At 36.3% G+C, this 13,936-nt stretch overlaps 1 protein-coding gene across 5 annotated transcripts in view; it reads right to left on the bottom strand.

The window, feature by feature from the left end:
• Window positions 1–13,936, bottom strand: part of CCDC141 (coiled-coil domain containing 141) — a 107,200-nt gene that overhangs the window by 91,840 nt on the left and 1,424 nt on the right. For all 5 annotated transcript variants that reach the window (XM_087733277.1, XM_087733273.1, XM_087733274.1 and 2 more), the window contains exons 2-3: window positions 8,838–9,070; window positions 7,063–7,185 (exon numbers count right to left, since the gene is read on the bottom strand). In XM_087733277.1, coding sequence (XP_087589403.1) covers window positions 7,063–7,185; window positions 8,838–8,939 — 225 coding nt within the window. In that variant the 5' untranslated portion in view covers window positions 8,940–9,070. The remainder of the gene's footprint in view (window positions 1–7,062; window positions 7,186–8,837; window positions 9,071–13,936) is intronic.

The raw sequence follows: 13,936 nt of genomic DNA, 5'->3' as shown, positions 1-13,936 counted from the left end.
TTTGCTTCCTGAAACCAGTCATAAAATATGCTTTTCCCTCTGAAATACTATCCAATACTTCTTCTTAAACAGGCAGCATCTCCTGAATCAATTTAATTTATAACTAAAATTCACAATCTTCTGTAGCTTATGTCAACATGAACAACAGAGATTTAAATTATCAAGATCTCAGAAGTGAAGAACTTCAATAAAGCAAAGATCCACAAATTTTCATCCTCTGTTAAGATTACACAACACCTGGGTCATCAAGTTCAGGCCCCTGGGTCTGAGAAACAATAATTTCAGACAGTCCTTTTCACAAATATTTCTTATTGACAATCAAAATCACCTAGGATTTTTACCCCTTTTATTCCCATTGAAAATCTCTTTTGGGACATTGCTCTGACAGTTAGAAACCTTTTCCAGCCTACCTCTTTTAATGATCTCCATGTGCTATATATATTCCTACGCCAGCAGTGGCCTTCAACTTAAGCAGCTGCTCTCCTGTGGTGTTTACCCATGCAATATATTTATGAGAATCTCAGTCTTTCTGCTAATCCAAACAAAACATCTTCTTAGTCCACTCTAATAAATAAGATGATACTGTTCCCTTTGATATCCTTACTAGGAAGCTACTTTCAGTTTGATGTTGGCTTCTTTCAGTATAGATGACCAGAATCCTAAATTTCCACTTATACTTTCCAATTCTCTTCAGAATAGCTGCAAGTATTGGATCCTAGACTGTTTCCACAGCCATGGTGGTTAATAGCTGTTCCACAATCAAGTAGTAAACTTAAGGCTGCAGCAGAAATTCTTGCTATTCACTTTAACTGCACAACCTTATATTTGGATTGTTGAACTTTATAATATTTCTGTTATTATATTACTGAAGTTCATCTGCTTCCTCCTGACCCTCTTCCTTTCATGATCAGGTTCATTTCAGGTTCACCATTTCATGATGAGGTTCATGATCAGACTGCTCCCAATGAGCAATATTCTCATCAGAACTGGATATTGGATTGCTCTGGAAGGAGAGAACTTTGAAAAACTCTCTGCCTTTTGTTCCTTTTCCCAACTATTTCTGTCTGTCATTGTTATTTCCTGAAAAACAGGTAGGGCTTGTCAAACTGTTTAAGCAGACTCGCGTGCACAAAAAATATTTATTAAATCTTAACTTTTCCGTTTGTTTTTTTTTTCTTTTTTAAATCACTTGCAAAAATCAGCTCTGCTTGATGATGAAAATGCGTCTGAACTTTGCTGCTAATTGTACTGTTGGGCACCTCAATAATTAAGTGTAAATAATTCAGAAGATATTAACAAATAATTTCTTCCATAGCAAATTTACTGAAAACTAAGTATTATGAAAATATTTTTACTGGAAATAACTGAAAGACTTATTTAAAAGATATCAAATGCAAAAAATGAGCATATTATATTATCAGTTTTTGAAGAATGTAATTTTCTAATTTGTTTCTCTTGGATATTAGCATATAAATTACTATTTTGCAATTTATGCTCTGTGAATTAAAGTAAATAAAATAATTAGGAGCAATCTTCATGTTTATGAACCAAATTAGTAATAGTGTTGGTTTTAAACTTAAGTTTATAGGCTAGATTTATTTCTGTTTTATAGCAGTTCTGCCACAGTCTCTTTCATGATAAAAACCAGAACTTTGGAAGCAAACCAAGAATGCCGCTGTTTGTCCTAGTGGGGATTTTAACATTGTCATAGCCAAAAGCATGGCAACACACACACACACAGAGTCTTAGAGTCTTTTTTTTTTTTTTTTTAAATGATTCAGAAAGCATTAATATTGAAAGATTCAGCCACTGAGACAGCATGCTATCTCCAGATAGGGCTCCTATTGGAAACAACTGAATTATGGAGAATAGAAGAAAGGCAGAGAAATGTGTATGCACATTGCAATCAACATCATTTTACCTGCTGGAAGCTTTGTCTCTCAAGTTTTTCTGGGTTTGATTCTTCTCATATTTTTTTTGAAATTGTAAAGAATGAGATATCAAAACATATATATATACATATATTTACATTTCCAGAACATATAAACCTGCTGAAGGTCACCTAAAAAAGGATGAGGCAAATGTTGGAAAGGAGACTTGCATGAAATCACAGAAGTTGATGTTTTCAACAAAACTGTTACTGCTGACATGGTCTAATTTAACAAAACAGAAACTGAGTATATTAGTTAAGAATCAGAACATATTAGTTGAGACTGAAGGGTCGTATCAGAAAGAGAAAGGGTTATGATTCCAAACCTGAAACCATTTATGTTTAATTCTTAACTGTGTTCAAAAGAAACATTTTATTTCAGTTCATGGAACCTGACACAATGAATACATATAACTGTTGGCAGCATCTAGACCCGTCAAATGAATTCATCTATTATAGAAGAATATGTAATTCTTTAACACTTACAAACACCAAATTTATGTCCAAAGGAAAACAAATCCGTAAGTTTGCCTAGAACAAATGACAAACATATACAAATTTTCCTGATCAATTAGGCATCATTGAACAAAATTAAGAAACTGAACTATAGTTTAACTCTTAAATCGCTGTTGCTAAACAAGGTTCATTAATCCTGTGGGCTACTAGTAGTCAGTATGACAATTCAACAAAACCAAATAGAATAATTTCCACTATAAAGGACATGAATATTATACATATAAATGAAATTTCAAGAGCACTGAAAGAAATTTTAACTAGATGTTGTAAACATCACATATATGGTTTTTTTGTTTAGTCTCATTTTTACCATTTCCTGTTCAGCATTTATTCTTTCAACTCTATTAACAATAACATGTCTGTTTCCTAATCCATAAACATTTGAAATGGGGACCTTTTCAAAAGTTCTATTCTGCTTTTTATTAAAATAGTAGGGTGTTCCCAATTCCCAAACTCAATGGAACAAATTTAATTCAGTAATGAGTATGACAGAGTACATTCCATCAAAGGAAACTATTTTTGATATGTTTTTTCCTAATGCCCTAAAGTACACACACCAGTTTTTACCACAATAATTCCAAACATTGAAAGCAGTAAAGAAATGTTCTAAAAATTACTGCTTTCTCATTCAACAAGTCTGTTCTTATTACCCTTCAAAGTACCATCCGCCTTATTAAGTGTTAAACTGGTTGTTTACGTTTTTTTAACTCCTGTTAACATTGCTAAGTCAGAAACAATTCCCTGAAATAGTGAGCTGGATTACATTCCTTTTCCTCTAGCATCAGAAGTACTGTAAACTGATCACTGTGCCAAATTTTGTCCTTACTTACTTCTGTGAATCTTCAATGTATGAAGTCAATGAAAGACTTTGGCCTGAATATTTTTGTTATAACTTACAATACATATACTGGGATGAGAATAATGAAGCTTAAAAGCAAAAGGATGATCAAAACCCAGAATGAGTTTGCAAAATAACACGGGATAATGCCAGCAAGGTCAACTATTCAATAAATTATCTTCTAAAAGTCCATAGGTTCTTCAGCACTGATTCCAAAGATGTGTTTCATATTAATCATCTAACTCTTCCCTTAAGCAGGACTAGTTTCACATTCAAATCATTGCTGGTTCAGGAATTTTTGTCTGTCCTGCACAAATGCTTAACTTTGAATCGGACTGAACTAATCAGCAAAGTTAAGCATATGTGTATCCAGCACTGGTATCTGTCAGGAAACATTATTTATTTTATTTTTTTTTTTAATACAACAATAAAAGAGAAATAGAAAAACAATTCAAAGCTGCCTCACTGTTGTACTTTAAATTCAGGTGACTGAAAAATTCCACAATATAATTGTATCCATTTCCTGGGGAGCCAAGTGGAGAAATTCTTAATTATACTGTTTCTACTTGTAAACCATTTCTAGCTCTAAAATTAAAAAACATGAGGATTCCATCCTCCCTTCTTTTTAATGAAGCACAGTAGGAAAAAAATAAACTTTTTTTCCTCTTGCTATAATGTAACTTTCTAATCTTCTTACTTTGAAAAGTTACAGACTGATAAAAACCAAATTAAGCTAAGATGGCATTTATCAACTTTTGAAATTCATACAAGTTTAATCATTGAAGCAATTCAGATCATCATGAATAGAAATATTAAGTGTAATAAATACACTATTTTGAATTAAGAGATCTTTTTTGATGGAGATTCATAATTTATTTTATGGAAGCCTTCATTTTCATAAATGTGCTGTTCTAACAAGATATTTCTAATTTGCCATTAGGATAGTGCTGTATTAGCTTCACTACAGTTACATATATATGTTTTAAAAAGATATGTAAACCTGAAATAAAATATCACAATGTTGCCACATAACTGGAACAAGTTTTACTTGAACACAAGACCTTAGCTTCATCTTCACCTTTTTTTAGAGTATTTATAATGCATTCCAAATGCCAAGATCTATAATAAATAAATGTGTTATAAGCTGCCATAGACTATCGTTGATAGAGTCAGTTGGAGCAAGATAGTCAATGAAAATAATAACTTGTAGCCAACGTGGAAGAATTAAAAACTGTACTGGATACGACTGCAGCTGGGAGAATATTCATGTATCTGTATAATTAATTATTGTTAATATTTACAAAATTATGTTGCTCACTAAGGGTAAAAGATCAAATACAATTGTATATACTGGACACCATCAAAACAACTGCAATTTTGTGTCATCCTTTCAACCCCTCTCCTGCTCACATTTCTAAATGTTTTTTTATCCTCCCATAAATAACTGAATCTTTATGTCCATAAATATTGAAGACTGAAACATTACTACCTCTTTATCCACCTTCACGTAACTAATACATAATTCATGAATCAACGCCAAGTGGAAAAAAATTGCTATAATCAATACTTCAAAGCCTGAAAATCATTCTTGTAAAAACTTTTGATGAGTGGATTTAGTAACTTAAGACTGAATAATTACTGACAAGTGTTAACAGCTTACTATAAGACAGAAAGGGTCATGTCTTAAAAATTCAGTCAGCATGAATTATGATGACATTGCAGTTCTGTATTACTGCAGCTCTTAAATTATTGAGGAAAAAATAGTCATTTTGAACTTAATCCTTTTATAAAATGTTCATTAATCAATGCTGAATTTTGCAAGGACTGAAGGTATAAAACATGAAATAATGAGTATTTGTTCCTGATATACTTGAACGACAAGCACTCTTTAACAGTTTATGCATAATGTATTATCTGATCTGATATAGTCTATTAAGCTTTGGGGATCCAAATAAGGATCAGTCATCTGGGTTCAAGCAATCAGTCACAAGGCCTCACAAATAGAAGTGAAAAATTTTAGCATTTTCATCAATATTAACTGAAATATTTGTGATAATTTTACTATTTTACTATTTATTGTGAGCAGAAAACAAGGTAAACTCTGCTAAATGAAAAACAAACTTAAGGTTCCACGCATCTAGACTAACAGGAATAGAAAGTAAAACAGCTGAATGAGCATCAGTGAGTATGACATGCTTTTGGATTATTTAATTTTTTCATTATTTAAGTAATTTTTTAATGAAAAGAAACATACCCAAAACTTAGTTTTAGTTTAAAGATTTTATCTATCACAGCCTTTTTTTTTTTCTTTGTTTTCTTCAATACAATGATTTCAAGTTGGAGTCTATGAAGAGGACTTTATTGTTTTATTGTCCTTGTTCACGGCCTTACAAGTTTTCAGTAACACCTACAAGGTCCCTCTTAGAACAATACTTATATTGTTTTCTTCCCCTTCACAAACAACATTTTATATAAATATATAACACTTTAAGGTTTGACTTGATGGTAAAACGTTATTTGAACCTTTGTTTTTCCTTTAAAGATTGGAATTATTATGTTTTCTTTTTCCACTCTAACATTTATTTTTGACAGTTAGGAGACAAAACTCAGCTTCCTCCTGTTGTCATTGTGTAAAAACTCAGCTAATTCTGAATTGTTCAAGCAGGATACAGCAGCTTGTTCCAAGAATGCCTAAGTGTAGCACTGATGACAGTAAAGATGAGGCTCTTGCATAAGTAAAGATAACAGAATCACTCTCTCTGGTTTTTGAATGGTTTTTTTTTGTTTGGGGTTTTGGTTTGGTTTTTTTGTTTCTTCATACTGTTCAAAATCCACACTATGCACCATATTAGATTACATTCTCTATATACTGTATTAAATTACCTCACGTTTGAGATTTATAATGACTGGGGAAGCACATAGTCACTAGTATTAAATAAAGTGCACTTGATCCTATCCAGATCATGTTTGCTCTTTCAGATCAGAATTTTATGTAATCTCAAAAAAAAAAAAAAAAAGATGGAATCTATCAAGATAAGTTGTTGTGCACAGCTCCAAGATTTTAGAGGATTTTATTTTTCTACAGATATAAAGTCAATTTGCCCTATCAAAACATGAAAACAAATTTTCTTCTTAGGTACCTTTAGACTCTTCTCAAACATCCACATTTAAAATAATTCAGCTTTTTCATGCAAGCATATCACACTGTGTCCAAATGCCACTGTTGTTATAATCTGCTCTCAAGAATGCTAAAACCTGATTTTAGGTCTGTTACTTAGCTCAAATCTTCCTAGTTCAAGACAAGAAATATTTAATGTTACAATATAAGTCTTACCATAACTTACATCAATAAATATTCAATAAAAATGTGCCTGGAATATCTGCTTCACACTTACAAAGAGCTTGCTTGTGTTTACAGCTGTTATAATCTAATAAAACTTTTCACAACATTGGAATGTCATTTTTTTAATTATTATTTTCCTTTATATTTACTGAGGGCTATAGGAATTTTTCACTTGACTTAACAGTAACGTGTAAAGTGGAAAAAAGTGCATCTTTACTGCTGCTGTCAGAAAATAGTAATTGACACTGAACATATTTTTCCAGTGCAGAGCCCTAACTTTGAACAGTTACACAGACAAAGGCTGAACATATTTTTTTCTATGTGGAGTTTAACCTAACAACCACATTGCAACAGGAGGCCCAGGCAGCTATGTCAACGGTTGTACCTGAACTATAATAACTAGATGTATTTTTGTGTGGTCTTATCACATCTTACCTTAAGTTTAGCTAGGAGGAATTCATGATCTTGCAGTAGTTTTTTAGTCTCATCTTGATTGCTGCCAATTTCTAATAAATTTGGTGTTGATTCAGCCAGCTGAAGCTTCACCCATTTTCCACACTGTAATAAGTAAACAATTACAGCCTTCAGAAAACACAAGTTTTCCTTCATTTATTTACTCACACAGACTCTCAGGTCACACATACTTTCCATGGTCATAGGAGCACAGAGACCCATAAACCTGTATTCAATTGCAGAATGAAGACACACAAGATACGATATAAACTTCACTTCATTTGAAACAGGTATCAAAATCCCAGACTCTAGTCTTAGCCAATAGCTACTGTGATTTGGGTTTTGCCTGTGAAGAGTAAGATTATCACAATGAGCCAAAAATGTTTCTCCAACTCATCTCCCCTTTCAGCTGAAGATTGCATAGATAGTTAAGGAAACTTCGTGGGTGGGGGGCTGGGCGGAAGGTACAAATCTATTATAGCAGATGCAAAAACCATAACGCCAAATCCTGTTTCTATCACACAGATCCAACATACCTGTATACTGAATATACATAGAGACAGATTGCACAACTAGCAGCAGGGACACTTAATAGCCTTTGGAATAGGAACCCAAACAGCAACCTCCCATTGTGTCCTGGAGGATACACAAAGAAAGGAAGCTTGACAGCAACCCAAAGCATAGCTAGTTCTTTCCTCACTGTGTTGCAGAACTGCTACAGTCTAAGAAGTAGAAGATGGTGATAAGGAACAAAGCAGTGATGTCACTGGAGGCTAGCATGGTTCCCACAGCACACGGGAAAAATAAATGTCTTCACCCTAAACGTAAGCCTCCTTGCAACAAAATTACTGCCCTGCAGCAGCAGGCAGAATCTCCCAGGAAGGGTGAGAACTGATAGGAGAGAACCTTCCCACCGGCACAACTTGAGGTAACCCCATCCTGAACAATCATACTAATTTGGTGACAGCCCAACTCATTATCACCTTATTCTGCATTACAGACAAACTCCAGTGGCTGCAGCTAGTGTGTTTTCCAAGCTCCTTGGAGAATGAAGAATCAAACTGTCAATAAATTCCAACTGGGATTCAGTACCTAGGCATCCAGCTTTACTCCCCATGCCAAATTTTGTGCAAGCTGCAGGTACGGATTCCAGCTCACAGAACAGGCCTTTAGGTGTTTATAAGCACCATACATACACACACAGGCTTTTACTAAAACACATGGGAATATGAATTCACAGCTTTCAAAAATAACCACTCATTATCAGGTTTAGTCTTCCCTCCCCCAGCAAATACTTCAAAAAAAGACACACAATCTGCATTTATGGAATTGGTGGACTACTTATTATGTAAAATTATTGCTGAGTACAGTTTAACTCTTGAGGAGTCTCAACTGTGATTAAAGGTAACATCATGCTTACTAACACATTTTCATGGCACTCTGCATTTATCTTTTACTTTTTAAACAGAGTAAGAGAAATTCCTTGCCTCTAAGAGCCTACATATTTTGGTCAAATTATTTATTCTATTTAAAACAAAACAAAACAAAACCCACAAAAAAACCAAACACCACAAACAGAAATTGTGAACAGAAACAAGTGTTGACTTCCAAGGAAGCTCTATTAGATATTAACTGATTAAATGACCTTGCTTTATCATTTTATGCTAACTATCCATTTGCACAGAACATTTAAAAGAAGTAGTAATCACTGAGTAGCAGAAAGCCAAGAACAAACATGCTAGCAGTTGCTGCCTTACCTTGAGTACAGCTATAACAATACTGGCATCCCCGGCCTGAACAGCAACTGAACTGACTGTTGTTGTAGAAAGCTTCTGCTCCAAACTGGATTTATTTGACATGGTGTTTCAAAATGGGACTTCATACATTAAAGCAGACTTGAAACACTCTTGCAAGGTCCACCGTTACTTTCAGAAAGCAACAGAGTTGCTTGGATTCATTCAGTGAAGCAGCTCAGCTAACACTGATTAGTCTGCCAAAAGGAAAGAACAGGAGGTTAAAAATAGACAACTCCATTGAGTTTATCATTCTTGAGAGAGATTTGACACACCCCTAGTTTGGTAGCATTAAGCTGCCTGTTCTTTTTTGTCACCATCTGAAGTGTGAAGGGCTTCTTCCATGAACATCACCTGACACTGGGTAACCAAAGGAAAAAAGATTCTCAAATTAAAACTACTAGAAAAAAATTTAATATTGAGTCTATACAGACAAACCCAGTGTTTTGAGGTTTCAAAACATGCAACTATACAATCTACAATTTTACATTCTACAATTGGAATTTTTTCTTATTTTCTGGTTACTGAATATATTTGCTTAACATAATTCTTCCGCTGAGTCAAAGTATTTAAACAGGATGAACATGTGTATGTAAGTTGGATGCTGAATCAAAACAGAGAGGGGATTTTTAATCCAAAAATATTTAAAAAGTATAGTGACCTAACAACCAGAGAAGGAAACCAAGTGTTTTGTGTGAATTCTGAAGGAGTGTTTTATTGCTGCCTAAGGTTAACATAATTTACCTGCTTTTCAATTTAATCATAAGTTGTTTCTATAGTCTTCATTTTGTTCTAAATGAGCATAAGGAAGACCTCTCTAATAATTGTTTAAACTCCACTGAAGTTTTTTATTCAGTGCAGGGAAATTGATAGACATGTTTAAAACACAGTATTTGTTTGGCATATTAATTCTATTGCCAGAAGCCCACAGCATGCCACAAGTAGCCTACAGTACGAGACAGCAGCTGCTAGGTTTCCTTCCACAGAACAGCTGAGAAAGTGACACTGGTGTTTAGGTTTGCAGGTCACTCTGGAAACACAATTCCACTCAAGAAACTACACGCATAACTCTCCCCTAAGCATCTGCTTGCTTGATTTGTTTAAAAATACGTAATATTTAGATACACTTTTATATAAACTAGATTTGCTAATTGCAAACTAGAACAGATACACCTACAATGAAACCAAGATCTGGAAGAAAATTCTAAAATATTTTGGACTGGAAGAAACTTAGGGTAGCTTAGATAATTTAAACAGCTATGTCAAAGTCTGGGATTTTTTGTTTGTTTGTTTGTTCATATCCCCCCCCAGTTGTTGGCAGATTATAATCTTAATCTGATTGCCATCTTCAAACCATGAGTTTCAAACAGGGTATCCAGAAGCACATTGTAGTGGTTTGTGCTGAACTAAATGGGCTTGGCAAATCAAAAAAACAATTTTCCCATCCCTTATGTCAAAACAGAACCACGAACCCTCAAGCTGCCAGCAAGGGAACAAATATCACATAGTTTTCAGAAACTCCTTGTAACACCCGTGAGAAGCCCATAGTCCCCTGCCATTGAAACATTGTATAGATATTCATGAGACTCATGGGTATTCATGTAATAGGTATGGCAGAACAAAACATTTGAAATTTAATGGCCACACAAAAGCTGGAGGGTAGAAGTACTGAAGAAAACCTTAAAATTGAAACAAAAGAGAACGCCCTATTTTGGTTTGAATAGAAGATAGAGCCATTGTACAAAACTTCCTAAATACTCGAGATTTCCAAAAAAACATCCCAGAGGACAAGCGACTTTGGATTTTTCACCCTGCAGGCAGGACTGAGAACAAACAGGACTTGACTGCTGGAAAAACTGATTGGAAAAAAACAGCCTGACTTCTTTTTTGTCTTATAAAAGGAGTTACAAACCAACTTTGGTACTATGTCAAAGTGTGTCCTTGAGTTTTTGTTCTCTCAGAAGCACATTTTAAGTGTACTTTTTCATGGCACAAATTGGGCCAATCCATCATTTCACTAGGACAGCCAGACATAAGAACTGTTTTTCACTCAGGTTAAATGAGGAATCATTTTTCATAGTGCTGACAGCTAGAAATCATGGAAAAACACCACACTCAAGAAGTCAACCATAAGCAAGTTTGGCAGCAGCTGAGTCAAGTGATTCAAAATGTCTGATAACAAATGCATGTATATTGTATTTATTTGGCTTATGCTAAGCATACAAGATAGACACAGGAAAACATCAGAGTAGCAGGCAGAGAAAAGGTAGCAAGGAATCAGAAAAGATCTTATAGCACAACCTTGCAAGAAAAAACTGAGGGTATTGGCATTGCATGATGATCCATTTCAGCTGTGTCCAGGGAAACAAAATTTAACAAACACACCTTTCTCAGTCTTGTTTACTTACCTATCTGTGATCTGTTCATCTGCCTGAAACAAACAAACAAACAAATCCTGCTAGAAGCCAGGAACAGGCAGGCTATCTGTGTCAGCAGAGAGAAATATTTTCCCTTTGCCACTGCTGTGTGAAAGACGAGAGTAAGAATGACAAGAGGAAACTAGCATTCACCAGCTGTCCACAAGAAACAATGACAGTGAACAAATGAACAAAGGAAACAATCTCAGGAAAACAGAAGAAAAGATCAAGTCTCTCTAGTGTAAATAATGTCAGGTATTATCTGTAACAACTGTATGTAAAAAGGATTTGAGAGGTAAACGTGATAAAACTCATTTAATTTTCAACATGGAGTGTGTCTTATCAGCAGCTTTCTCTCATGTGTGGCAAGGGAAGTGCACTAATCACAGTTTCGTCAGTTATGCATAGGAAAAGGGACTATCTTTCTTGGAGATAAGTTGCTTTTTGTTCAGAGCTTTGGAGCTGCCACTGCACTATGAAAATGCCTCTGGGAGAGACAAAGTTCACTCCCTGCAGCCTCAAAGATGTGAGGTCCTTCACTTTGACTGGTTTGTAACTGTAACAGGTCTCCTCTTCTTTCCTTGTCTCACACCTAGGAGAACAAGTATACACAGCAAGGGAGGGAAGGAGAGCAAGGGAAAGAAGCATACCTCAAACTGCTGGGTTTTGTGTGGCTTTGAAAAAGGTACATAAACATTGCTTCCCTCTGGCAGCCCCACCTGAATGAGGGACAAAGAAGTCAGACCTCTCCAAGTCTGTCGTTGCTGCTTTTTGCTGGCTTCTACCATCTTACCTTTTGAGTGGGCACCATTTTCAGGTATCGTCAGGAAAGACGGCATGAGGGCATGAAAGCAAGCAGCCTGCAGGTCTCCCCAGGTTCATAAAGAGGGGACTGTGCAGCCATGGAGGTCACATACGAGGGTGAGCGTTGAGTGGGAGGCAGGTATTTCTCCTGGAAGAGGCTCCTCTTTACCCTACACTGGTTGAGTAAGTTTCTAGGATGACAAACTGGTTGAAATCCTAACCAAGTTTTGTCATTCCTAAAACTAAAACAAGTATGATAAAAAAACATGCTGGCAGCAGTAGCAGTCAGGGGAGGCAGGCAGGAAACTGTGACGCCTCCTCCCAGAGGTCAAAAAGTACACGAATGGCATGTGGGGAACAGTGACTTGTAATACCATCTTAACATATTGTAACAATACCATTTCTTAACACTTGATTAGAAAGAAGTGTTTCTCACAGAGAGCCATGCTATGAAGGCTGCCAGAAAACAGAATGAAACCAAGGTACTTACAGGCATTACCCTTTTACTCAGGGCCGGAGAGGCAAGACAAGTGGGGGCCAGGCACAAACAGACTGCCCAGCACCCAGAGGCAGAGGAAGGAATAGCGCAAGCTGCCCCGCTGCCCCCAGCAGGGCTACGAGATTCGGACACAGGCCACAGCCGAGGGAAGCCTGTCCTCCCACCACCCCCGGACCACCCGGGGCGAAGGGGTGCCCGGCCCGGCCTCGCTCACGACACTAAGGGAGAGTTCCCACTGCCAAGGTTACTGAGGCGGGGCAGGTGCACCGAGAGGGGAGGAAACTCTCCTCTCTCCCAAAAGCAAGGTTATTGTTACCTGCAGGAGGGAGGGAAAGGGCCAGCCAGGGTAAATGAGATTAACTTCAGGTAGGTAACAGCCGAAGCACAGGCAGAAGCCATTTTCCTGTCAGCTTAGAGTCCATGAGCTTAAGACAAGGCAGCCCTAAAAGAGCCCAGGACCCTGGTGGCCCCAAAAAGGAGGTTGTGCCACCTTTGCCACCATGGAAAGAGAAGGCACAGAAGTCCCAGTAAGGGGCTAGGATATAGCTGTGAAAGAGTGCCCAAGGGGTAAAAGACATCCCGCTCCCCCCCAGCAAAAAAGTAGTAAGAATGAACCATGGTTCATGTTGCCTAGATTATTGTTTGATAGTTCCCATATTCATTTTACTTAAAAACATACAAGTACAATGAAGCATTATAGCTTGTATCTTCCCATTCTTCCTGTGCATCACTCTAACAAAAACCTTTCTACTCTTGCTCCTTCATCACCCGTCCCGAAGACACTTTATACCACTCTAAGAAAAAAGCATGAAGACAAAAAGCTACCCAAAATACATCGTCACATGAGGCAGAGAAAAGATGAAAAGCAAAGGTATCACAGTGAACATGTCTCTGTGAAAGAAAAAAAATGACATTGCTAACCGTAAAACCAACAGTGTACCAGAGATGAAGAAACCGGCAAATTGTTTAACATTGCTAATTCAGTGCAATGTTAAAAGCAAAATCACTATTTGTTTGCTTCCAAGGACAACATTTAAAAAAACCCGTAAACAGACCTGGGAAGCAATGACAGCTGATACATTTCAGTCCACTGGTCATTAATTTTGCATGTCCCACTCTTTCATCCCAAAGCATTTTCTTCCCTATATCCCTCTTTTTTGATCCTAGAGGATTTCCACAAAGTATACATGCTATTTGCACCTAGCACTTGTCAAAATAGTACTTAAATCCCTACTACTTATTAAATGATAGAAGAGATCCACCAAATTTAACTAGGGCTTACAACCACATGTTATATCACTTCAGCCTCCACTCTTATTTTAAGAAAGCTCATATAGCCTTTA

Source organism: Nipponia nippon, unplaced genomic scaffold (assembly GCF_047370975.1).
Source record: "Nipponia nippon isolate SJK-2023a ecotype South Korea unplaced genomic scaffold, ASM4737097v1 scaffold_5, whole genome shotgun sequence".
NCBI lineage: Eukaryota > Metazoa > Chordata > Aves > Pelecaniformes > Threskiornithidae > Nipponia > Nipponia nippon.
This window is presented reverse-complemented; position numbering and strand designations above follow the sequence as displayed.